Here is a 22174-nt window from a genome sequence, read left to right on the forward strand (position 1 = left end):
CGCATCACTACACCGTTTCTTTTTATCCCAGATTTCAAAAGGTAAAGATTGGAAACCGTTATTTTGCAAGATTTCGTGAGATGTTCGCATAGGTTAGTCCCCTTATGGAAATGGATGTCTGATGGAATTTGAAATTTATAATTACAGTTTGGAAAAAAACCTTAATGTCAGTCGATAATTTTTATTTTAAAACAATTTAAGAATAAATTCTGCAAATTTCACATTCTTCATGAATAATTGGGAATATGCGGACATCACGAAAACTGACAGCTTTCTTTGACATGTGTAAATGAACCAGATTTCCGAAAAATCTATCCTCCCTGAATGCTGATCAGTTGAGATCTAGTTGTGCTCGGGTGATCCTATTTCATGTAATTATGTTGCTGTAATTTTTTTTTGTTTAATATTAAGAAATCTAGTTTCTCTTACTTGAGATGATTTTTTATTCCAAACAGCTAACTCGTTACAAATCCATCACTTTAGTTTCCCTAAATCTACTTAATGCCCACCCTATTTCCCTCTAAGAAATCTTCCGACGAAAAACTGTAATTCTATCGTACATTAGTACCGTTGAGTGGAGGGTAAAGATTAGATGATTGGGAAAGCTAATGTTGAGACGAGACTATAGACTGGACTAAACATGGGGGAGGCTTTTTCCAGGATCTTCGAACTCCTATGTTCACGGGTTTCGTTCAAAATTAGTTCTGGTCACTGGGGACGTTATCTACGCTACCATTTATTCTCGGGTTAATCATTCTTCTAATTAAGTTCAATTCATGGAGAAACTCAATTTCTACGATATTTCAATGAATAGAGTTCGCTCGAATTGGCATCTTCTTCAACCCAACCCTCCTTCACGACAGATGGCATCCCTGATTAGGGGCCATGGTGAATTGTGAATTTATGAAGCCAGCTTCTCTGCTGCATCCCCTGAGGGGAAATATTTAAACCTGTAAGTCGGTGTTCACGGGACCTGTTTAGAGTAACCAAAAAAAACCCTCCACACGAGACTGGCTAACTCACTATTTGATTTGGAAAGACCTGATAAAAGGTTCCTCATGTCATAGATGGAATTCGAGGCTCTGTTCTGCTAACTAAAGGGCTTGTCTATACCAACTGAACTAGAAAGACACGTCGAATTTGCATCTAATTCGCAATTTTTCTTAAGACAACATAAGATCTCGCTTTGCAACTCAAAGGAACATTTTTTCTATAAACAATTGGTGAAAATGGAAAACAAAAAAGGTAAGGGCTAAGACTGAAATTTGAATTTGGCTGGCGAACAGCAAAATTCTTGCAATATGACCTATTAGTCGTAAAAATACTGTTTTATTGCGACCGCTATCGTGGACGCAATTCTGCTGTGAACTTAACGGTTATTTATTTATTTTATATTTTTTTTTTATTTAGATGGATTTCGACTATGAAGTTTCAGGATTGCTCAAGTTGTTCATAAGCATAAAAATCAGTTATCACTGATAACTTTTAAACCTCCCTCTCCATAAGATGGTTATTACAGGATTATTTCTCTAAATTCAGTTATCTATATTAGTTCTATGAAGACCATAAAAACACAACTTCTCGATGACTAAAATTGAAAAATCTAACTGCGAAAAAAAAATTGTTTCAACTTTATAGTAGGTGAAGGGGGGGGGTCTGTTTTTTGAGAGAAATCAGTTTTTCGAATGTTGTTACAAACGCTCAGGTTATATTAATGCAGCTGTGACTTTGAGAATTAGCTATTCACTGAATCCAAAAGGTTTCTGTTTTTTTTTATGGGGGAAAATCTCTGAAAAAACACTTCATCTGTTTAACTATTTATTTAAAACCCGGTATATATATATATATAAAAAAAAGGAACTCTGCAAAAAATTCCTCCAGTCATCGCATGAGATTAAACCGACTTTAAAAAGTTACCTTCTTTTGAGCAAATAATATAAATGAAAATTTAATTTCGGCTGAGATCTCAGAGGACATTCCCCATTCCTTTCATCTCTTGCAATGCTACCCTTTCATGTATTTCTCATTGCGAATGCTAACCTCCCCCTCCACCAGAACGCATGGAACACATATTTCAGACATTAAAAACATTTGACTAGCAAATATTCAAAAGAATGTAGCAAATAGAAGAGGCAAACCAGACAGACAGGTTTATTTGAAATTGTAAAAACAGTATGAATCGTATGTTGCATACATATTAATTAGGACAACAGGCTTAGATTATCTGTTGTCATCTATTATAAAAACATCTCGACTTAATGTTTTACAGCCAACATGAATAATCTAAAAGCATCTCAATTTCCCAGTTCTGGATGGGTTTTCCACGTGGCTTATGTTCATTATTTGTTTTTGGCCCTACAGGTATGTTACTTCGATTGAACACCAACTACACCCACATTAGTGAAATTGGTAGAGTTGCCCTTGGTAGAATCACTTTATCTAATGCAGAAATATATTACAAAGGATATTCGACCACATAATGCCCTACTTTCGTGCCAAGGCTCTCTTCACGGTAAGCAGTGTGAGTATATGGAGATGCGGAAAGTGGTTCAGGGAGCAACGCGTGAGTGGAGGTCACTGGAGAGGTCGACAATCTTGGAAGTACAGAGATTCTGCTTAGCTACATCGGCATTCTTTCTTCTTTCCTTTCGTAATATGAACTGATCAATGAGTATATAAAAGGTTCTGCACCAAGTTAGATTAGCCATAAGTCTCCACCTTCAGCAATGAAGACTTTGGTGAGTCCCAATAGGCTACTAACATTAGCTGATATCTTAGGAATAATACTGATGTACGATTTAGATTTTATTTAATGGCTTTCTCTCGATTTGATTTGTTTTATTGACTAAAACTACCAATTTCAAAAATGCATTCATAGGAGATTTTCATCTTTGCTTTTTAAACACCATTACGTTAATTTTTTCAGCATCCTGGAATAAGCATAAAACGATTTTAATTAATCTAATCAAAATACTATTTTTGTCATCGGTAATTTACTGCCTGTTTTGTGAAAACAGCAGGAACAAACGCCCAAATAGAAATCTTTCATTCAATACCTAACTGATGTTCTTGTATTTTTTTCTCCTACGTTCATTTGAAAGGGGAATATATTAAAAATGCGATTTAACCTATTTCAAGTGCTTGTGCCGGCTTGGTTGACCGATTGATTATCGTATCCTCTCTCCAGACATAAGGCTGCGGATTCGAATCCTGCCATGGGTGTTTCTGACTATCCCAAAAACTGTGGAAAGGACATCTGTGACCCTACCATTTCTTCTAGCAGAAGGCCTCACTCCCAAAACCCAATGAGGTAATGGGCTTATTTTTATTTTTTTTTACACAATCTGCAGGTATCTGTAGCCTTGTGGAAATGGAGTTTGCTTCCATAGGGCTGACTTCCTATTTTCAAAAGATAGTCAGCAATAGGCTCAAAGACCTGGGTTCGAATCCCATCTAGAGGGAAGAGTCTTTTTTATAACGGATTTTTCAACAGACGGTGAGTCAGCTAGTCTCTTAGGGAGGTGGAAAGTTTTTTCCTCCTGGAAATGCGGATGTTTTCATCCCACGAAAACAGGCATGAAAACACACACACACACACACACACACGTGTGTGTGTGTGTGTGTGTGTGTGTGTTTTCATAATATAACCTATAATCCGTTATAGGTGGATTCTAGTCGCTGATTAATTTTTCTAGGCCTTTCTTTGGCAGGCTCCCAAGTTAGTCGATCTCTGGCATGGGCAAATAAAATTTTTTTATTTCTCCAGATGAATTCTGGAATTAAAAACTTAAGCATTTAACCCCAATTTCAAAAATCGACCTTAGAACTCACTATTACAGACAATACGAGTGTTAAGGCTTGGGACCACGAGATGGTGGCAGTTGTCTATTGTAGTTCTCAAAAGCGTTGGTTCACTGATACTTTGGTCTATCAGTGAAGGATAGAAAATAGATTCTACCTGGTCTTGGAAAAAGACAAGGGTTAAAGGTGCTCTGCATAATATAGAAGGGAGTTAGACCATTTTAAGTTTTTCTCCTGAAGAGACCAAATATGGAACTGCAAACGACTTTGAAGCCTCCAATAAGCAGTGAATTGGGCTCAAATAGGATAAAATTCGAGGATAAAATACTCGAATTTCCTTTATAAAATCAAACTTTTTTTTTTTCAATAGTTTCTGGCTATATAATTCGAAACATTTGTTAAATTTCCAAATTAAAAACTTGAACTCAATGACAAATATTTGGAGTATCCATGGCTACGATGTCTTATCCTTTCCATTCCCCCCCCCCATTCCCGGTTATGTACCCACGCATATATTCTTCTCCAGTTGAAAATCAAAGCCACGATCTGAAGAACAGTTGTTCTTCCAAAACATATTTGCCGAGTTATACATACAAGAAATGCAAAGTCTGGCACTGCTTTAAACCTCCCTAAAAATAAAGTACTATTTGTTTGTATTTTGTGAGCAATATCGTTTAAGGCTTAGGTTATTCAATCATGTTATTCAAGTCCACATTTCTTAGAACTTATTTTTAAATATCATGCTTCATGTATTGTATTTTTTTTTTTTTTTTTTTTTTCAAACAGTTGATCAGCGCCTTGTGTTTCCTAGTCGCTCACTCTCAGGAGAATGACCTCCAAGTGGCGGAGTCTCAACCAGTTGTTGTGGTAGCAGACCATGACGTAGGAGAATATGGCGAGCATGGCAACCGTGAGAGCGGTCACAAAGACTATGGTTACGGTTCGTATGGCCAGCAGGGACAGTACGGAGACCAGGCTTATTCAGCTGGTGCTCAGCACAATCTAGGAGGTCACAGAGTTCACAACGCTTATGGCGATCAGGGCGGTCATCAAGGGTTATATCGTAACCGCGGCTCTTATTCTCGTGATCGAGGTTACGGCTATGAGAAATCGTACGCTTACGACAGGGAAACAAAAGAACACGATATCTCCGATCAAAGAGACGCCCATGGAAGTCGATATGGTGTTCACGACAGCTCCGGTCACCACAACGTCGGCAGCTATGGAAAGCACGGCCGAAACCGCTACGGTGCACATGACAAATATGGCAAGTATGGCTACGGTAGAAGAGGTCATGAGAGTTCATCCTATGGAAAACAAGGTGGCCAGAAAGTAGAAAAGGTGGCTTACGTTCCCGTATACAGCTATTCTCCCGTGTATGGATACAGCTATGCCCCAGTGCATGATTATGTTCATCACTAAACTATCAGGTAAGGCCCACAATTCTCTACAAATATTCTTTATTCGCTGTTTAGGAATGTATACCTAATATTAAGTTGGATAGAAATATGCCAATAGTTACTCAAAATAAAACTCTTTATCAGTTCTTTTATCTTTGCACTGACTGGCGATACTAGGTCGCTTTACTACTAATGTCCAAGTTTTTCATTCTTAAATCTGTTGGCTTAATTGTTAGACCCCCAAACTGCTGTTATTTACAGCAACTACTTGACTTTGTACCCGTTCGTGTAGAAGGTCAAGTTTTGTATTAGATAAGGCTTCAAGGCTAAAGAAGTTGCACAACTAGAGAAAAGCACGTGGCATGGATAATAGTTTGGTATGATGAGAGAAGATGCAACACTTTGACTGACTGTAAGTGCAGTTGAGTCAGGTTAATTGAATAGTCGCAAACAAGATGAATGGTTCTGGATGTCGTGGAAACATGCCACGTTCATATCCATTTTTACGCCACTTTGAGATAAAATGATTCAGGATTCAGTGTATTTCGTGGAGTATCAAAATATTCCCATTGTGTGATAAATTTAGTTTTTTATGTAAAATTGCTCTACGCTTAAGAGACCCAGTCTCATTTTTATCAAATGCTGCGATAAGTCATGAATAAGATGAAGCAGTAAAACTGAGTTTCAAGTGCTGATATCACTTGCTAGAAAGAAGTTCGAATCAACTCCAAAACAGAATTTGTTCCGTTTAAGTTCGTTTCCTATTCCAAAAATTACCGATGACAATAGTGGACTTTTCAAAATTAGTTTTAAGACAACTCCGATTACACGAAGTATCTGAATTAGCACTCACATTACTTTAATGGCAAGTATAGCAGAAGTCAAAATGCATGTTATTCACTACTTAGTTATATCAGGTTTAAGCTGTGATAATTTTCTCTTTATTTTTTTCAGGTATATTCCCCACCTATCGTCTACGGACTTATCTGCGAAGATCAACTCAGGGTACGACCATCCAAGATGTAGCATTGAAATACTTTGGAAGTATTGTTTATGTAATTTATATTTATTCTTTTCCGACTTGTGTAAATGGGCAATAAAAATATTTGCTTTGTATTCCTTTTCTTCTCTCAACATGTTACATGACCTCGATAACTCCCCAGAACACCGGAATTGAGTTATTTTGCATTTCTGATAGTCATTAGAGAAGTGGGACGACTTCAGTTTAAAAATAATAATAATAAATAAATAAATAAAACTGGATTTGACCACTGAAATCTGAGCTTTAAGTAAACCGGATTTAAATGGGTTAACACATACATGGTATGAAAAATTAAAACGCAGCACTACGAGACATAACCATTCATTTTTTCAAAACTACGTGTTAGCTGTTTCCATATGAATCCCACCCACTAAAAGGTGTATCATGGGTATATGAAAGACGCGGTATCATATACCCATGCCATCTCTGATATATATATATCTCTGATATATATATATATATATATATATATATATATATATATATATATATTCGCACGTCCTTATTCCTTTATAAGGAATAAATATTTACAATTTTTTTGTGGGGGGGGGGATAAAATTCAGAGTGAACTTCTACATTAAACTCCACACACTAGAATATTGCAAAATCTATAACACAGTGAATGGTTAGGAAGGAACCCTAGTAATGTCTTTTGACTAGCTGAGAAGTTGTATTCGCTGGGATGAAAAAGAAGATATTAGTTTAGTATGACACTGGATTGTAAATGGATAATGACCATCGGCTGTTCGCATTTTAAGACTTGGAGGAAAGTAAAGAAATTACATTAATTACACCAGGAATGATACCCGTGTAAATACCCATAAAGGAGGCATTGCAGAAATAACAAATCTATAAGAAAGTGATAGTGATGAGTGTGCGAGAGAAGTTCAAGTGTTTTTCAAGTGCTTCATGCCAAGGGTGAGAACAATATAAAATTTGCCAGATCTGGGAATTTATGTCAATCGTAGTGCCTTGAGCGGAAAAGGCAATTGTTTAAGAAGTAACAGATGATGTTTTTAAGCAGGAAAAGGCATAACCTAGTCCAAGAAGCGAAATCTGATCTTGGTTGGAAGTCTGAGTACCATAAACGCAAGTGAAGCGAGTTTTTTTTAAGAGCATTAGCAGTACTGTGATTTGGTTGCATTCAAGTTGAACGAGTGTTGTTACCCCACTGGAGAATGACTTGCTTGAATATTTAGAATTACTGCGGAAGCAATTAAGGCTTTGAGATGCATTATGTCTGTTAACCACTTTGTGTTATTCTAACCGGTTTGTCTATTTTTAGGGATTAAAATATGACACCTCCTAATGAGACCATTTTATTTCATTTCACAGCTGAATAGTTCTTATAAAACGGCTGTTTGTGTCTTACTCGGATTCTAAACATGCCTTTCCAACGAAAGGCATCACTGTTACCAACTGATGCTCGGAGGCCTTCACAAGAAAAGAACAAACACTGGTTTATGTAATGCCTGTTCATTAATCTATTATTAATAGATTAATCTCAATATATATTAATCAAATATATTAATCTCAAAACTTAGCTCTACGGCTAAGTTTTGAGATTAATGAGAGGAAAGGTCATTATTTTATAGGAGGAAGGGCACAGCGAACTATCATAGAGAATGCTGGTCATCCAATTACCAAGGTTCTAGGAGATTCGCTGTCGAAAGTTGTGGTCCATACTAGAGATCACTAACTTGTGGTTCTCCAGGTGAACATTGTTTTCGCAAGAACTGATGTGAGACAATAAGACGATATTCAGATGGTTGATTTTCGTTTCCTTTTTAGGATGGACTCCATGGCAATTTCTTTCCATGCGGTAGGCAAGATAAATATGAAAGATTATAAAGATGATACAGAACGAATAATTCTGAAGGATAATTAGAAGATACCATCAGGACTAGAAAATTGTGAAAGCCAAAGTTAGTCAAGACTTCAGAAATCTTTGTAGCCTTAGATCAGCCGATGCAATATAGTGATTGTTCTTGATAGATTGGGAGGCGATTTTCTTTGGCCACCTAAACAGGGTTCGGGAAAGAATGATACCAGGATATCAGTCTTTGGTGACGTTATGTTTGGAGTAATTGAACAAGAAAGAGTACGCCAAGCGATTTTTTCCCTATTTTTGTGCTGGGTAAAAGACCTTCCAGAAATAACGAAGTGTTTATTATTATCATGCGACTCTTACCCATGAAAAGTTTAACAGCTTATTAATTAAGGTATATTAATATATATATATATATATATATATATAAGACCATCCACAGTATATTAATATTGTGGATGGTCTAAAATTTTTTTTCTATCTATTAATGTCATTTTTATTGTTTAGAAATCTTGCTCTAGACCAAATATGGAACTCTCATGCCATTTCAGCCTTCCAGTAAGATGGATGTGAGACTACCGAGTCTCCTACCGAGAAGTGAAATTCATCTCCCCCACCTAAACAATCACAAACATCCGTGATCACGATGGATTCAAACCTGCAGCCTGTTGGGTGGAAAGCAGCTGCCTTAACAACTCTGCCAAGCTGGCATGCAGCTTCCTGTAAAGCTTCTTATTCCTTAAAAATGAAGTAAGTGAAAAGTATAGTTGCCGCCAGTTGAAATTCTGTTAGATATCGAATCCTTTCCGCCATTCCAACGTGGTGAGACATCTTATGTTTGTAGTAATATGAGTCGTGAAGAATCTTTCGTTTGAAGTGTTTCTTCTTTCATTCGTTGTTATATTTTATGATTTTTGTGTAATTTTTGGCTCACAAGGATATTGTATTTAACAGCAGCACGTAGTGGTAAATGACTCACAAACACGTCTCTCTTTCACGCACACGCACACACGCGTTTGCTGATTACTGCATATCTTCGACAGCGTTACATTATCCAGCATACCACTATGCCGACTTCGTCCGATCATTTTCGAACTGGTCAAGCAGTCTGAATGACAGCCAAATTCGGCCCCATGCAATATTTAGCGGCCGGCTCGAGGAATGCTTTAATATTTTACTTCGGATGGATCACAGTGTTTGCATGCTCTCGTCACCAGTAATCAAAGGCGTGAAATGAGACCGAAGATCCTGCTATGGAGATCAAATGTGATAATAGCAGCTTCAAACTTCTAATAAGATGGGAATGAAAGCAGAGTCCTCCTCCTTTGAAAACGGACAATTTTCGATAAGTTATTCGTAATTGGAAATAGTTTGTGTGCGTAATTTTAACGCTTTCCTAAGAGCGCCTAAAATCCCGTAAGAAATAAACATGAGAAACACGACTTTAAGCATTATCCTATTTTCGCAAATTATTGTTATATGTGTACCAATGTACGAGATCGGTAATTTTTTTTAAAGCAAAAATCTCACCCACGAAAGGCTACTAGCCTTATATTACAATACCGTCGGTGAGATATTAGCTAATCCAGGTTTAAAGACTAAAATATGGTACTTGTTCAATCTACTTCACGCCTCCAATGGTGATCCCACATGGACAAACGAAAATGGTCTTCCACTTATAAACTCATTAACATGAATTCCACCACGGGATTCGATCAAAAACACACTCGCATGAAAATCTCTGAACAGTGCATGGAGCGTTTTAACAAGAATAAAACTGATTTTGTGCATCGATTTATTACTATGGATGAGACTTGGAATTCACCATTACACACCAGAATCCAAACAGTAGTCAAAACAGTGGAGAGAAGTAGGTTGTTCAGTGCCAAAGAAGCCAAAGTCGGTTCCATCAGCAAGAAAGGTCATGGCATCGGTGTTTTATGCTAAACATGATGCTAAAGGCATTTTGTTTATTAATTATCTTGAAAAGGTAGAGAGCAGGTACCCCTCCCCGACTCATCCGCCAAGTAAGCTAGCAAAGTGGACAAGATTTGAAACATTGATAGCGATTGTCATTCGCTAAGAAGTGTACTTAAAACATGCGTGCAAATATCAATATATCTTACTTTTCCCAATGAAAAACGACAATTACGTGTTGTCATTATAACGATTGACTCATATCCATTAACGAACTGATTTGAGAATTTCGTTTTCTCTTGGGGAAATTCCAAACGTATTATTATGGGTTTTGTTTTCATGAACAACGTTATTGATTTAAGATTAAGATTTTTCACCTCTGAATAAACTTTTCGCCGTACCTCAGCTTTTGATGGGATCTTTTATATCCAGTTAGTCATCGACTTTGGGAGTTCTGTTTCAGTAAGTCAAATTCACTACATGACCAACCTGAAGGATATGTTAATAATTAACATGCCTGAATACTAAAAACAGGCCCACACAATCAGTAGGTAATTTTCGCCCACACGCAGAATAGCAATATCAAAACATCAAACCTTGGGTTTATTCAGAAACACATCGCTTATTTGTTAAAAATGACTTCTGGTAATTTTCGTGCACCTTCCCAAGCTTTCAATTAGTATCCAGCCACTAAACCACGGCCAACGCATTTGGAGTTGGTGTTTTGGGGACTTCAACGTATCCGATAAAAGATAGCAGTGGGATTGGACATCCTATTTTAGTTATTCAGTATTCTCATCATTTGTGGAGTGAAATATTAATATTTGTGGCTTCACTTATTCCTCACTTGGTGCCACTGTCTCTCCTCATAATCTTGAAGTTTTGTTCTTTTATATAAATCGATGCTTTAATAAAGACTACCTTTAGGTTCGCTGGTCAAGTTAAACTTATAACGGCGAAATGGCTAAACAGGTAGAAATTACATCTTCATGTCGAATTTTATGTACTTTTTTAAATAGGAAAACTTAACACGGTGGCTCATACGTCATGATGTTTAAATATCTAATAACTATTAATTATTTTTATTATAATGAAATGCAGTACCTGAATTTTTTTTATTAGTTATTCATTTTAAACCCCCTTCGCGACTTATAGACCACACCACCCGGAATTTTATGCTTGTCACCTCAGGAGCAGGTTTATATGAACAGCTGCCTAATCGTATAAACTTCTTGACTGATTATCCACTCGAGTGGTGGAAGACATTAGGAGAAATCACGGTCCTTTCTTTTTTTTTTTTAATGGACTCGCTGAATACTTCGTTTTCACAGAAATACGATAGTTCCCCAGAAAATGATAACAATCTCGATAAAATGTCAACAATCGTTTAACAGGGAACAGTTTCAGATAGTATTCTTTGTAAAACAATTGCAAGAGGTTGTTGCTAGTTGGGACTGAGACAATAAAAATAAAAAAGAAAAAAGTTTACTGAAGAAAAATCTATTTCCGTATGAGACTGACTAACTCACATTCAGAACGAAAAGCTCTTAAAGTTATTCGCGTCCTAAACGAGATTCGAACCCAGGCCAGGTTCCCCCAAGTTATAATGGACAACCGGCACGATATCTGCTGAACGATTTGATTAATTTTTTCCCCCCTAAGTGAATTATTTTTTATATTAGCAAAGCAATTGAAAATAATTCCTGGATGAACTTTTAAATTCTGAATTTCTGTCAAGATTTCGTTTTAATATGAGCCCCCCCCCCCCCCCGGAAAACCAATTTATCTACCGTACAACTGTTGCGATAATTCAGTCTCATACTCATAACACAAGTACGTAATTATGAAATTACATTTTATGATTGTGTGCAAATGCTTTTATTAATTTTTTTCTGTTTATATATGGATAACATTCAACTGATACAGACCTGCCCGAGTATAATTCATCCCCCCCCCCGCAAGCAGTGAGTTTACTGCACCAAGCATGTAAAGTGATTACTTGCTTGATGCAGCAAGCATTTCATTTGGATGAAAAGACCCGGATTCAAATCCCGGCTCTCATGCGAAGAACCTTTTTGTATTTTCCTCTCTAATTCAAAGAATACTTTTTAAAGCATATAAAAATAATAATAGGAGGGCTATGTAAATTCGTAACTTAACTAATCTTCAAATAGGAACAGTTACTTGATCATCAGAATTCAGGACTCTCACACTTAACCCGGAGATCCCGTTTTGACAAAAAGTATCACTTAAAAGTTAAGAAAACACCAAGATTAAAATATCTTTATAAACTTATGAAGTTGCAAACTGGAAAACTTAATAGAAATACTGAGTATCTGCATTCCTGGGGTGGGGGGGGGGCATTCATTTAAAAAAAAAAGCACGTTTAAAATCCGATTTTTTTTTTTTTTTTTTTTTTTACTTTAAGTATTTTAATTTAAGTATGAATGATTGGGTTATCAGCTGAAAAGGCGAAAGACTATTTGCAACATCATTTAAATTCAAGTGATACAACTCTTTCTGCAATAAACATTAAGACAGGAGGCATCGAAACTCACTGAATTACAATAAACATACCTGGTCTGTTTTTTCAGCGAAATTTTCCAGGCATATCGTTGAGCATTCCTTCGAAAGTGCCCAAGAAGAAAGCTTATGGCAAAAGAGAACTTTTATGCTACATTTGTTATATTTACTTATACATAAGGAAGCATGAAAATATTTTACAATGAAATGTCGTTCTTATGCTAACTATTAATAACGCTTGCCATGCTTATCTCCTTGGCCTTATTATAACGAAAAAACTTGTCGTTTTTATTATATCTGTAAAAAAATTAGAACTTCTGTATCAACGTTTGTATTGGAATCATTAGCTTAATTAAACAAAGGGCTTTGGTCGGAAGAACACCGAGGATATCTGTTGTAATTTACGTCAGGGTCGTCCGGTAGTGGTCCACACAAGTGCTACGCACCTGACAGCTTACCTTTTAATAAGCATGCCAGAAAACTCCTAACCCTGAATGGTCGCAATTCAATGTCGCTAAAAATACATACGCAAAACAAATAAAATATATTAGCGCTAAGGTATTCAAAAACCTACAGGCGTTAGGAAGAATTCAACGCAACCTCACTGTAAATTAATATTAGGATTGATTCTAAAAACGAAATTTCCTTAAGACGGAAACAAAATAAAAATATAAAATAGGCAAATATACCATCGGAATTTATGGTCTCAGTATGGAAATCAGTATGAGTATTCTCAATATTTGTTTGGCAACTTTTTTAAATCAAAAGTTCGTTTCAAAAATGCTCCTTTCTTTTGTTCGATTTAAAAATCCTCAAGTTCTAACTTCGGCTTCAATAGCAAATTAACTTTTATCTTTGCTAATTTCTGCAGTTTAGCTTACTCGTGTTGTTTCATGCAGCAGTTACTGTCTTGGAGATCAAAACTCTCCGGATAGTACAGAAACTGAGCATCTCTATTAATATTAAAAGTTATATTAATTATAAACTATTGAATATTAATAGACAATATAAATTATTTATTAATTACTATTAATAAATAACTATTAATATTCCTCTACTAGAAACCTCCGTAGCTCAGCTGGTTTTGAAGGAGCCAAACACGCAAACGCGCCCTGTGAACACACATATCGACCGACAAACATTTTTTTATCAAAAGGAAATAGTAAAATATTTAGGAATACAATCTAAATAACTAATCATGGCATCCTACAAAAATTAACTCCCAAAAACAAAAAATTGAAATCCCACCCGACACTTCCTTATTAGTGATATCATTTGATGTTGGCGAAGAATTTTAAGTGACAACAGTTAGACATTTATACGTGATATTAAATTAGATGTTACTCTAGTTATGCATTTGTACGTCATATATTATGAAGTTCCTTCAAAATCTGTTGCATTAAATCATTTGTTTCGTCTTCCTCATTAAAATTTCCTCCATCATTTGCTTTTCCCCATCTCATTAAGTAGCCGCTCTCTGTCTATTGACTCAGAGTCCCGCATGAACTAAACATGATGGAGTAGTACCATCACGTTTAGTTCAATATTAAGAAATGTCATCGTTAAGTCCCGATTAAGAAATCCCCATAATAAGCTATAAAAGCGTTTTTAATATTCGAGCATTGAGTATAAGAATGTTGTAATATTCTTATGTATTACTAATACCCGAATGTAGTGACATGAATATGTTATGATTAAGTTCATCTTGTATCCATCGGAACATCACTTATTAGTTCAACTATCTTTCACTCTCTTCCCACTTAAGTCCAGCCATTCATCTTAAATATGCGCTTTCTAAACTCTAAAAGCTTTAAGTAATACGACTTTACTCAGTTCTTTGGATCCATCAGTATTTTTATGGATACTATAGGTGCATCCTAATTTTATTGTTCTCATAATGCATAATATCTGTGCGCTTGTCATTATGGGAGACAAAGTCAACTAAGTTGTAGATACGTCATCAGTCATTCTCAGTCCAAGGCTGGGAGAATGTCTTTCCAAGATTTTTCCACTTGGTCTGATTCTGGGCCGTTTGTTGTCATGCTACTCCTAAGTATTTCTTAATTTCATCCCCCCCCCAACTAAATAGTCGTCTTCAAGGTCACTGTAGAGTCTCTTGGGATCCAGTTTATTATTTCTGTACTCCATCGTTAGCTTGATCGTCGAGCAATGTGGCCTTCCCATTTCAGGGTTTTCACACGGATAAAGATGTATTCCACTCTTCTCTTTGATCTTATTCATTCCGTTTGTTGTTTGTAATTCCCATTATACTTCTAAGTGGTCTTCGGCCTTTGGATGTCTTTCCGGATAAGAGTCCAAGTCTCCGATCCAAGAATTGGTACGATGCACTGGTTAAACTCCTTTCTCTTTAGACATAAAGGTAGCATGCTCCAAAAAGATATGTTTTTTTCCAAATGCACTCCATTCCAGTTTCACACGTCTATTTCTCCTTGAATTCTGCCATCATTTATAATCTTTTGACCCGGGGTTGATGTAGTTATTCACATTTTCCGCATTACATCCTCAAAAAATATCTGGTTTATCTGTGAAGTAATTGTACATTACTTTAGTCCCAATTCTTTACCTTTTGTAATTCATTTGGAGTATTGGTAAAAAATAACGGTGTCATTAACAAATCGTAGATGGATAAGCCGGTCTCCATTAAGTCCAATTCCTTTTCCTTCCCAATTCATTGCTAGAAAAACAAAGGCTCTGTAGTGTTGCATTAAAAAACTTCAGTGATATGGTGTCACCTTGGCGTACTCCTTTCCCAATTTTTATAGGGTTTATGTCTTCAGGAAACCGTTGGCGATAATTCTAATGTATTTATCATCTATGGAGCAAGACTTCAGAGCTGAGTGGGAGTCTGTATTCGTTGGACCTCCATACTCGTATGTGATCTATGGCGCTGAAGACACTTCTGCAACCTGCTTGTTCAAGTGGCTGAGAAAGATACCGCTTTCTACAGGCGGTGTGACAGCACTTCTGTGAACCCCTTATAAATATATCTATAGTTTTTTTTTTTTTTTTTTAGGTCTTTTGTTCCCATTTTTATGTAAAAACGGCACTTTAGCATTATCCCATTCCATGGGAATTGGGCCTTCAAGGCATTTAATATAATAAATAGTCGGACAAGTAGTCTCCACCTCTGAACAAGCAACTTTTAAGATGTTTGCAGAAATACCGATTTCTCCTGGGGTTTTTCTTCTGCTCATGTTTTTGATAGGATGTTTCCTATCGCAGAACTGGTGGTGGTGCTCACCCAGACTATTAGGTATGATTTTTGCTGCATAATTATCTTTAATACATTTTTTCCATAGAATTCTACAAGCTTCAAAACGTTCTTTTTGCCTTCAGTAACTACACCATCAATTTTAAGCGCACTTATTTGCTTCCTTCCATTTCCCGGCTGATATGCGATATAAGATATGTAACGTGTATAATTTTATTTTTTGGCGCACGCTTGAGTAAATAAAAAGGGTATCAAATAAAATTTGTCAAATACAATTTAATGACCTAAATAACTTAAATGTTTCTAGTTTCATTCCAAATCTGATATTTAAATCCAGTACAGTTAGAAGTGGATCAGCATATCACGAGCTAACCGTACATAAACGTAGTTTATTATTTCAGAATTCTTTTTTTCATCAAAGTGCCGTTTCCTAGCCTCGGACGACCACATTACGAAGGCTTCTGACCGTAACCTAACTGTAAAAATTTTAATTTCCAATGAACATGGCTGGTCAATGCCACACACACACACTCAATTATAATATATCATTGAAAACAATTATTAAAATTGGCGTTTCATGTATTGGCTCTAACCGCATTTGTTCTGTTCTTACAGAATTACAAAAATTACGAAATGTGTATGGAAGATTTCATTCTTACAAATCTGGCATGCTCAACTCCTCTGTACCAGTGTTTCTCTCACTTTTCTGGTCGCGTCCCACGTGGACAAAGCACAGAACTCATTGGCTGACTAGCCCCAATACGATAGATCACATTCTCCCATCCTTCATATGCCGCCCGAGTGTAAAATTGCGAGTAGTTGGCATAACATGCAATCGAAAAATTTTACGTGGAAAATTAAGTGGGGAAAATGAAGTGTTGTCAGCGCACCATATTTTTATGTATACTATATTTTATGTATACTATACATTCGCATTGACGTATACAATGCATGTTACAAAACATTATGCATATTATATTGAGATCAAACAAATTTGTAATAACTTAATAGGATTTTAATACATCGTAGGGTACACCCTATCTGAAAATTCACAAATTAAGTTAAAAGAAATTTATTTACTAATAAAATTCTCTCGCGGTTCACTCGTTGAGAAACTTTTCCTGCACTACACCATGCAATCTCGAAATTCTCGTAAAAACATGCAATTTTATTGAATCTTTGAAATAATTCGAAATTTACACCAGGCAATGAAATTCGCTTCCCATCTGAAGACACACATCCATACCCACGGCCTGTTGGTTGGAGAGAGGATATGGCAATAGCTCAGCAAACCTGGTTGGCAACTGACAGGACGTCCGCAGAGGGGGGGGGGGGAGGAACTCCCCCCGGATCTACTTGGGGAAAAAAATTAAATAAAAATTTATCGATGTAATTATTTGTCTCCAAGCTTTGCCTCCCCTCCCCCCCGGAAAATTTTCTGCGGATGCTCATGACAACAGACTTATCCTCAGTGGAAATGAGAATACTTCAGGAGTGCTCATTAAGTCTAAAAGCGAACATAAATTAACCAACTCGCATCTAAATGCATTTGTGGTTTCTACTTACCCCTCTAATACCGTATAGAGCCCAGCGGTATACGACCACTTGCTAATAATAATAATAATCGTATAATGAAACAAGGCAGTGAGTCCCCTTTACGGGGAGGTGCGGCACCATCTCTGTCCCCCCCAAATTTTATCTGGGCTCCGGAACAGGCATAGGTCAGTATTCCTGCCCCACCTGTTCCATGTGTGTTCACTGGAACGGTTTGCCTACTTGCGGGATGAAAAACCGCAGATAAACTGGTGGAAAAAACCCCGCTGTCCACGCCCAAAACCGGCTAACTTGGCTATGGCTGAGGAACATCCTTAAACTCCTCGCGTCGTCGACGGGAATCGAACCTAGGACACTCCACCCCCAGGTCATATGGTTGCGAAGCGCATAGCCACTAGGCTAACCGCGCGGACGACCAACTTGCTGCTTTTTCTTATTCCAGTACACAAGCTGATGTTAATAAGCAATGTTGTGTATTAGAAACTCAATTCGTTTAATATTTCTTCTAATTTAGGGTGCCATCTGGTATATTAAAAAAAAGGCATTCATCGTATTTAGAATAACACGTCCGGTGTGAGACCAGTCCTGCTTACTGGGAACACCAAGTGGTTCGAAAAAAAGTCATGTCTGGTCTCTAGAGACCACTCAATTATTTCCCAAATCTCAAACTGAAATCATTTTGCGATCATCAATGCAGTTAAGAGGGGGATGATTTTTGTGTGTAAAGAACCTGTCTCCTTGATTATCCCAAAAGACATCATCCATTAAGTTGCGAAGACAAACTAATGGCCGATGTACAGTACCAAGCCTAGTTGTATGGAAATGGAAATTTTCCGTGCAGTCGATTTTTTTATTATTATTAGTTGGCAAGATGAATCCACATTTCTCCTCCGGTGACAGTCAATAAAGGAGACCATTTTCCTCAGCAAATATTTTTCATAATCGCCTTTCCGGACGTGAGCAAACTTGAAAATATTTCACCTCGTTGTGGGCACTGCTCCAGAGAGCAACGCCCTGCTCATTGGACAACTGATGCAAATTCAGTTCTGTTACATCCAACTATCTCATGAACTTGACTGCGTTGCTTTCTGTTAGACGTCCTCAGCCACCCACTCAGAAAGTCATCGACTAAGATGCGCGTTATGTTCATAACTGAACGAGCTAAACTTCCATTTGTTCAAATGATTATACGTTTTGAAACTCCAACTTATCTGTGGTGACAATATGCAATGCATGTGCAACTCCTCTCTCCCTTTTGAAATTTCAATTGTCGTAAACAGGACGGCTGTTTCTTGCAAATCAAGTTTCGTGAAAGTTAGATTATCCTTACAATAATGTCATCATACTATTGGCGGAGGTGAGGTAGCAATGGAAATTGTGATGGGGTGGAGGTGTTTACTGAGAACGATGTCTTATCGTGTAGGGTTTTTTTTTTTCTTAAAAAAAAAAGTAAAATTTTCATATTTGAAATACAAATTAACAGCATCTTACATGTTTATAAAATTTAAAATATCCCATAATACAAAGAAATTCCATTTATTATGACTAGTATATTAGCATATGCAATTAACTTGGATAGTTCTTTATTATGGCCAAGCAGAAAATGATTTACGAGTGACCCTCAGAATTCAGAGTAAACGAATGAGAAATATTTAACCTGTGAACAGTCGCTATCAAAAATACACGAATGGTAAAAATGAAATCAATTGCAGACCTCATTGGTGAAGTTACCATGACAACATGAATTATCAGTGCAGGAACGGATGTACTAGAACTTGGATTTCATGACCAAAAATAATTAATTTCGATATTTGCTCCTAGAAATTAAAATTTAAAGACCTTAATGATTATTCCTCCTATTTTAGCTAAAACAAGAAATTTACACAAGAGTCTGCGTATTTACTATAAACGGAACATTTCAAGATGAATCAAGTCGTTTTCGCTGCAGTTAAAGAATATTTTCCACTACTTCAAATGTTCGCTTTTACTCTAAAAGTACATTCTTGAGGTAAATGTAATTAAGCTTATTATGTTACCGAATAAGCCTAGTTACTTCTTACCACTGACTTACTCTGTCAGAATGATAAGTTTATTATGTTAATCTGTAGGTACGTTGTAATTATTTCTAATTGGTTAATTATTCTTTTATTATCGTCTTGAACGGAATTAAGTATTAACGTCTTCAGCATTTGGGTAATTATAACATGCGAGATTTTATGGACGGCTGCTTGTAACTATCTTCGGCCATTTTATTCTAAGTATTTCGCCATTGTGATGCGAAAACACGACAATGGCTGAAGTCTATTTTAATCATTACCGAAGTTTTTATTGAAAACATAGCGAAGATAATATTTCTAAGAACTCATTATTAGTGGAACGAACAACATTTGATTAATTTATATCCATTGCAGCACAAGGAACTCTAATTTATTGATTGACAAATACCTAGTAAGGCCATCCACGATCGTATGTCACTTGATCAATGCCCATTTGGAGTTAACCACGCCTGTCTAACCTACTCTCTGTTTACTGTGTCGAAAGTCAGCAAGTACGCCCTTCAACATATATCCTTGGTACCAAGACTAATTTTGCGGTTAACTAATTTAAAATAAACTAAAAAACCTTCGGAAGGTGACACTATTCAGTGTGCGCCTATTTCAGGAAAAATGTCAGACACTAAGTACTTCGATATCAGTGACTGTCAGAATTAAAACAGTACGGCTACTTTATGCCAATTATAATCTTGTACTGACTGTTCTCTCTTTCTCTCTCTCTGGGTAATTGATGTAGAAAGCTCCTGTTAGGCATGTGCAACAGTGAGTGGGGGAGGTTGGGAAGCTGCTAGATAGAAATACCATTCGCAGAGCGAACTGAAAAACTGGCTGCAAAACTAGAGATGACGATAAAATGGAAATTTTATAGCTCAAACACTGAACTATGCTAATATTGTTAGACGCGATAGAACCAAAATCGAAAATCGTCGGCTGTGATCAGTATTGTTATTAAACAAAAGGCTGAAATATAATATTAAAGAAAAGACTTTTCATATTTTGTTGGAACCGGCCATTAGATTTAATACTTTCATTCAATACTTTGAATGAACATAAATATGAGATGCGGTATGATTCAGTCCTCTTGTACAGGCTCTTTTATCCCCATTTTTACGGATTCAGTACAATTTAACATTTTCATTTTGTTCCAATAATTTAATATTTCAATCAGAATAACGGATACGTTTAAAAGTATTACAGAAACAGTGGATACAAGAAAACAAAGGGAAAAAAATACGATAAGTTAATTACGGCAGTTGAAAATGATGAATAACACAATTATCATGCCTTGTTGAACGTCATTGTAAAGGACTATAAGAAGCTTACTGTTAGTCTAAAGGATGTATTCAATCACTTAAAAGTGGCAAACAGAATTGAAGAATTTTCAGTGTTGTGCACGTCTTTGAATGATGCAACACTTAGCATCGCAATTTTGATGTTGCACACCCTAACTGAAGTGCATGCACGTTGCTGAAAATTTTTCAAATCCATTCTCGAATTCATCTGTCCTTTAGGACACGTAGAATCTTTGATTATAAGGGTCAGGACGAATTAATACAGTGTGCACGTCACACATCTAATGCATGCCCTAGGGACAAGTATTCTTAGCTTTAGGTCTGGGTGTTCACGAAATTTGTTTGTCAGTTCTGAGGGACAAAAAACTCTCTACTACTGTACGAGACCGGCTAACTCACCATTTGATTGAAAAAAAAAAAAAAAATCTGATAAAAGTTCCTCCCGTAATCGACACGATTCGAAGCCGGGTCTTTACAATCGAGGGTCTCGTCTATGCCAACTGAGCTACAAAGGTTCTCGAAAGCCATAGTAGCACTTAACTTCATACCAGTAAAGTTAAGGTACTAGACAGTTAACATTTTTTGTTAAAATATACGCGTTGTGTTGAGAGGCGATGCATATTTCATATAATAATACTTATCTAACGGAATGACAAAATAGAATTATTGTCTATTATTTATTTATTTTTTTTTTTACCAAGAGCATAATTAGAAGAGTATTAAGAGATTTTGCAAACGTGTCATAAAAACTTTGACTAACTCCTCTTTTTAAGAATGCCACATCAGTAGAAACCATTGTTCCACAATGAAGGGCACTGATGGTTCAGAGGAATCGACAAAGTTCTTACGTCGCTTGAACTTATAATAAGAAGAAGTAGTGATTGCTGATCATCCTGTGTTTCGAAAAAGGATTTGGTAATCGTAAATCATAAAATAAGGATACATTACTTTAAGAACGTATCCTTACTGGATGGAAGAATCATGCTATTACATTATTTTAAATTAATAACGATGGGGGGGGGGAAGGTGTGTATATGAGTTCTTGAGAGTTGGAGATTAAAGAGCCAACCAAATTCTTACCATACAATCACATTGCTTCAAGTTATGAGAGTCCACAGTCCACAATCCCAGACATCACTGTACAAGTCATTAACAGAGGGTTTTTTTTTTTTTTTTTAAGAAAATTAAAAGAAACTGTTTTCGTTCTTCAGCGATTTTTTTTTTCGGGAGAAAAAACAGTTGAAGTCTGCATTCATAAAGAATTAAAATAATCAGGGGCGGCTCGTGCACAGACACTACGGAACTGCAGCACCCTCAATTTTTCTCGATATATAAAAACATTTATTAATTAATTTATATTTGCTTGTAATATTTAATTTTATCATCAACAATCCTATACAATTCTCTCATTTTGTAAAATAAAAAAATAATAAAAATCCATCTTGTAGCACTTAGGAGGGCGAAAGATGCTGGCGGTACTGTGTTTTCCACAGTGTCATATTGCTACGCGCGTAAACATATGCACGTCATA

The 22174-nt window shown here is 36.4% G+C and overlaps 1 protein-coding gene across 2 annotated transcripts; it reads left to right on the forward strand.

Annotated features, from left to right (window-relative positions):
- The first annotated feature begins 2619 nt into the window (after window positions 1-2619).
- LOC150097940 (uncharacterized) lies at window positions 2620-6366 on the forward strand. Of its 2 annotated transcripts, XM_090406524.1 has the most exons (3): window positions 2620-2738; window positions 4588-5231; window positions 6156-6366. In XM_090406524.1, exons 1-2 carry the CDS (start codon window positions 2727-2729, stop codon window positions 5221-5223), a joined length of 648 nt encoding a protein of 215 aa, XP_090262650.1. In that variant the 5' UTR covers window positions 2620-2726; the 3' UTR covers window positions 5224-5231; window positions 6156-6366. The 2 variants fall into 2 exon arrangements, 1 of the variants encoding a protein (XP_090262650.1); XR_016549603.1 differs by lacking the exons at window positions 2620-2738; window positions 4588-5231 and adding an exon at window positions 5719-6066.
- The last annotated feature ends 15808 nt before the right edge of the window (window positions 6367-22174 follow it).

The sequence above is a fragment of the Typopeltis vanoorti genome, chromosome 16, assembly GCF_054136105.1.
Source record: "Typopeltis vanoorti isolate ZY-2024b chromosome 16, IOZ_Tvanoo_1.0, whole genome shotgun sequence".
NCBI classification, from domain to species: domain Eukaryota; kingdom Metazoa; phylum Arthropoda; class Arachnida; order Uropygi; family Thelyphonidae; genus Typopeltis; species Typopeltis vanoorti.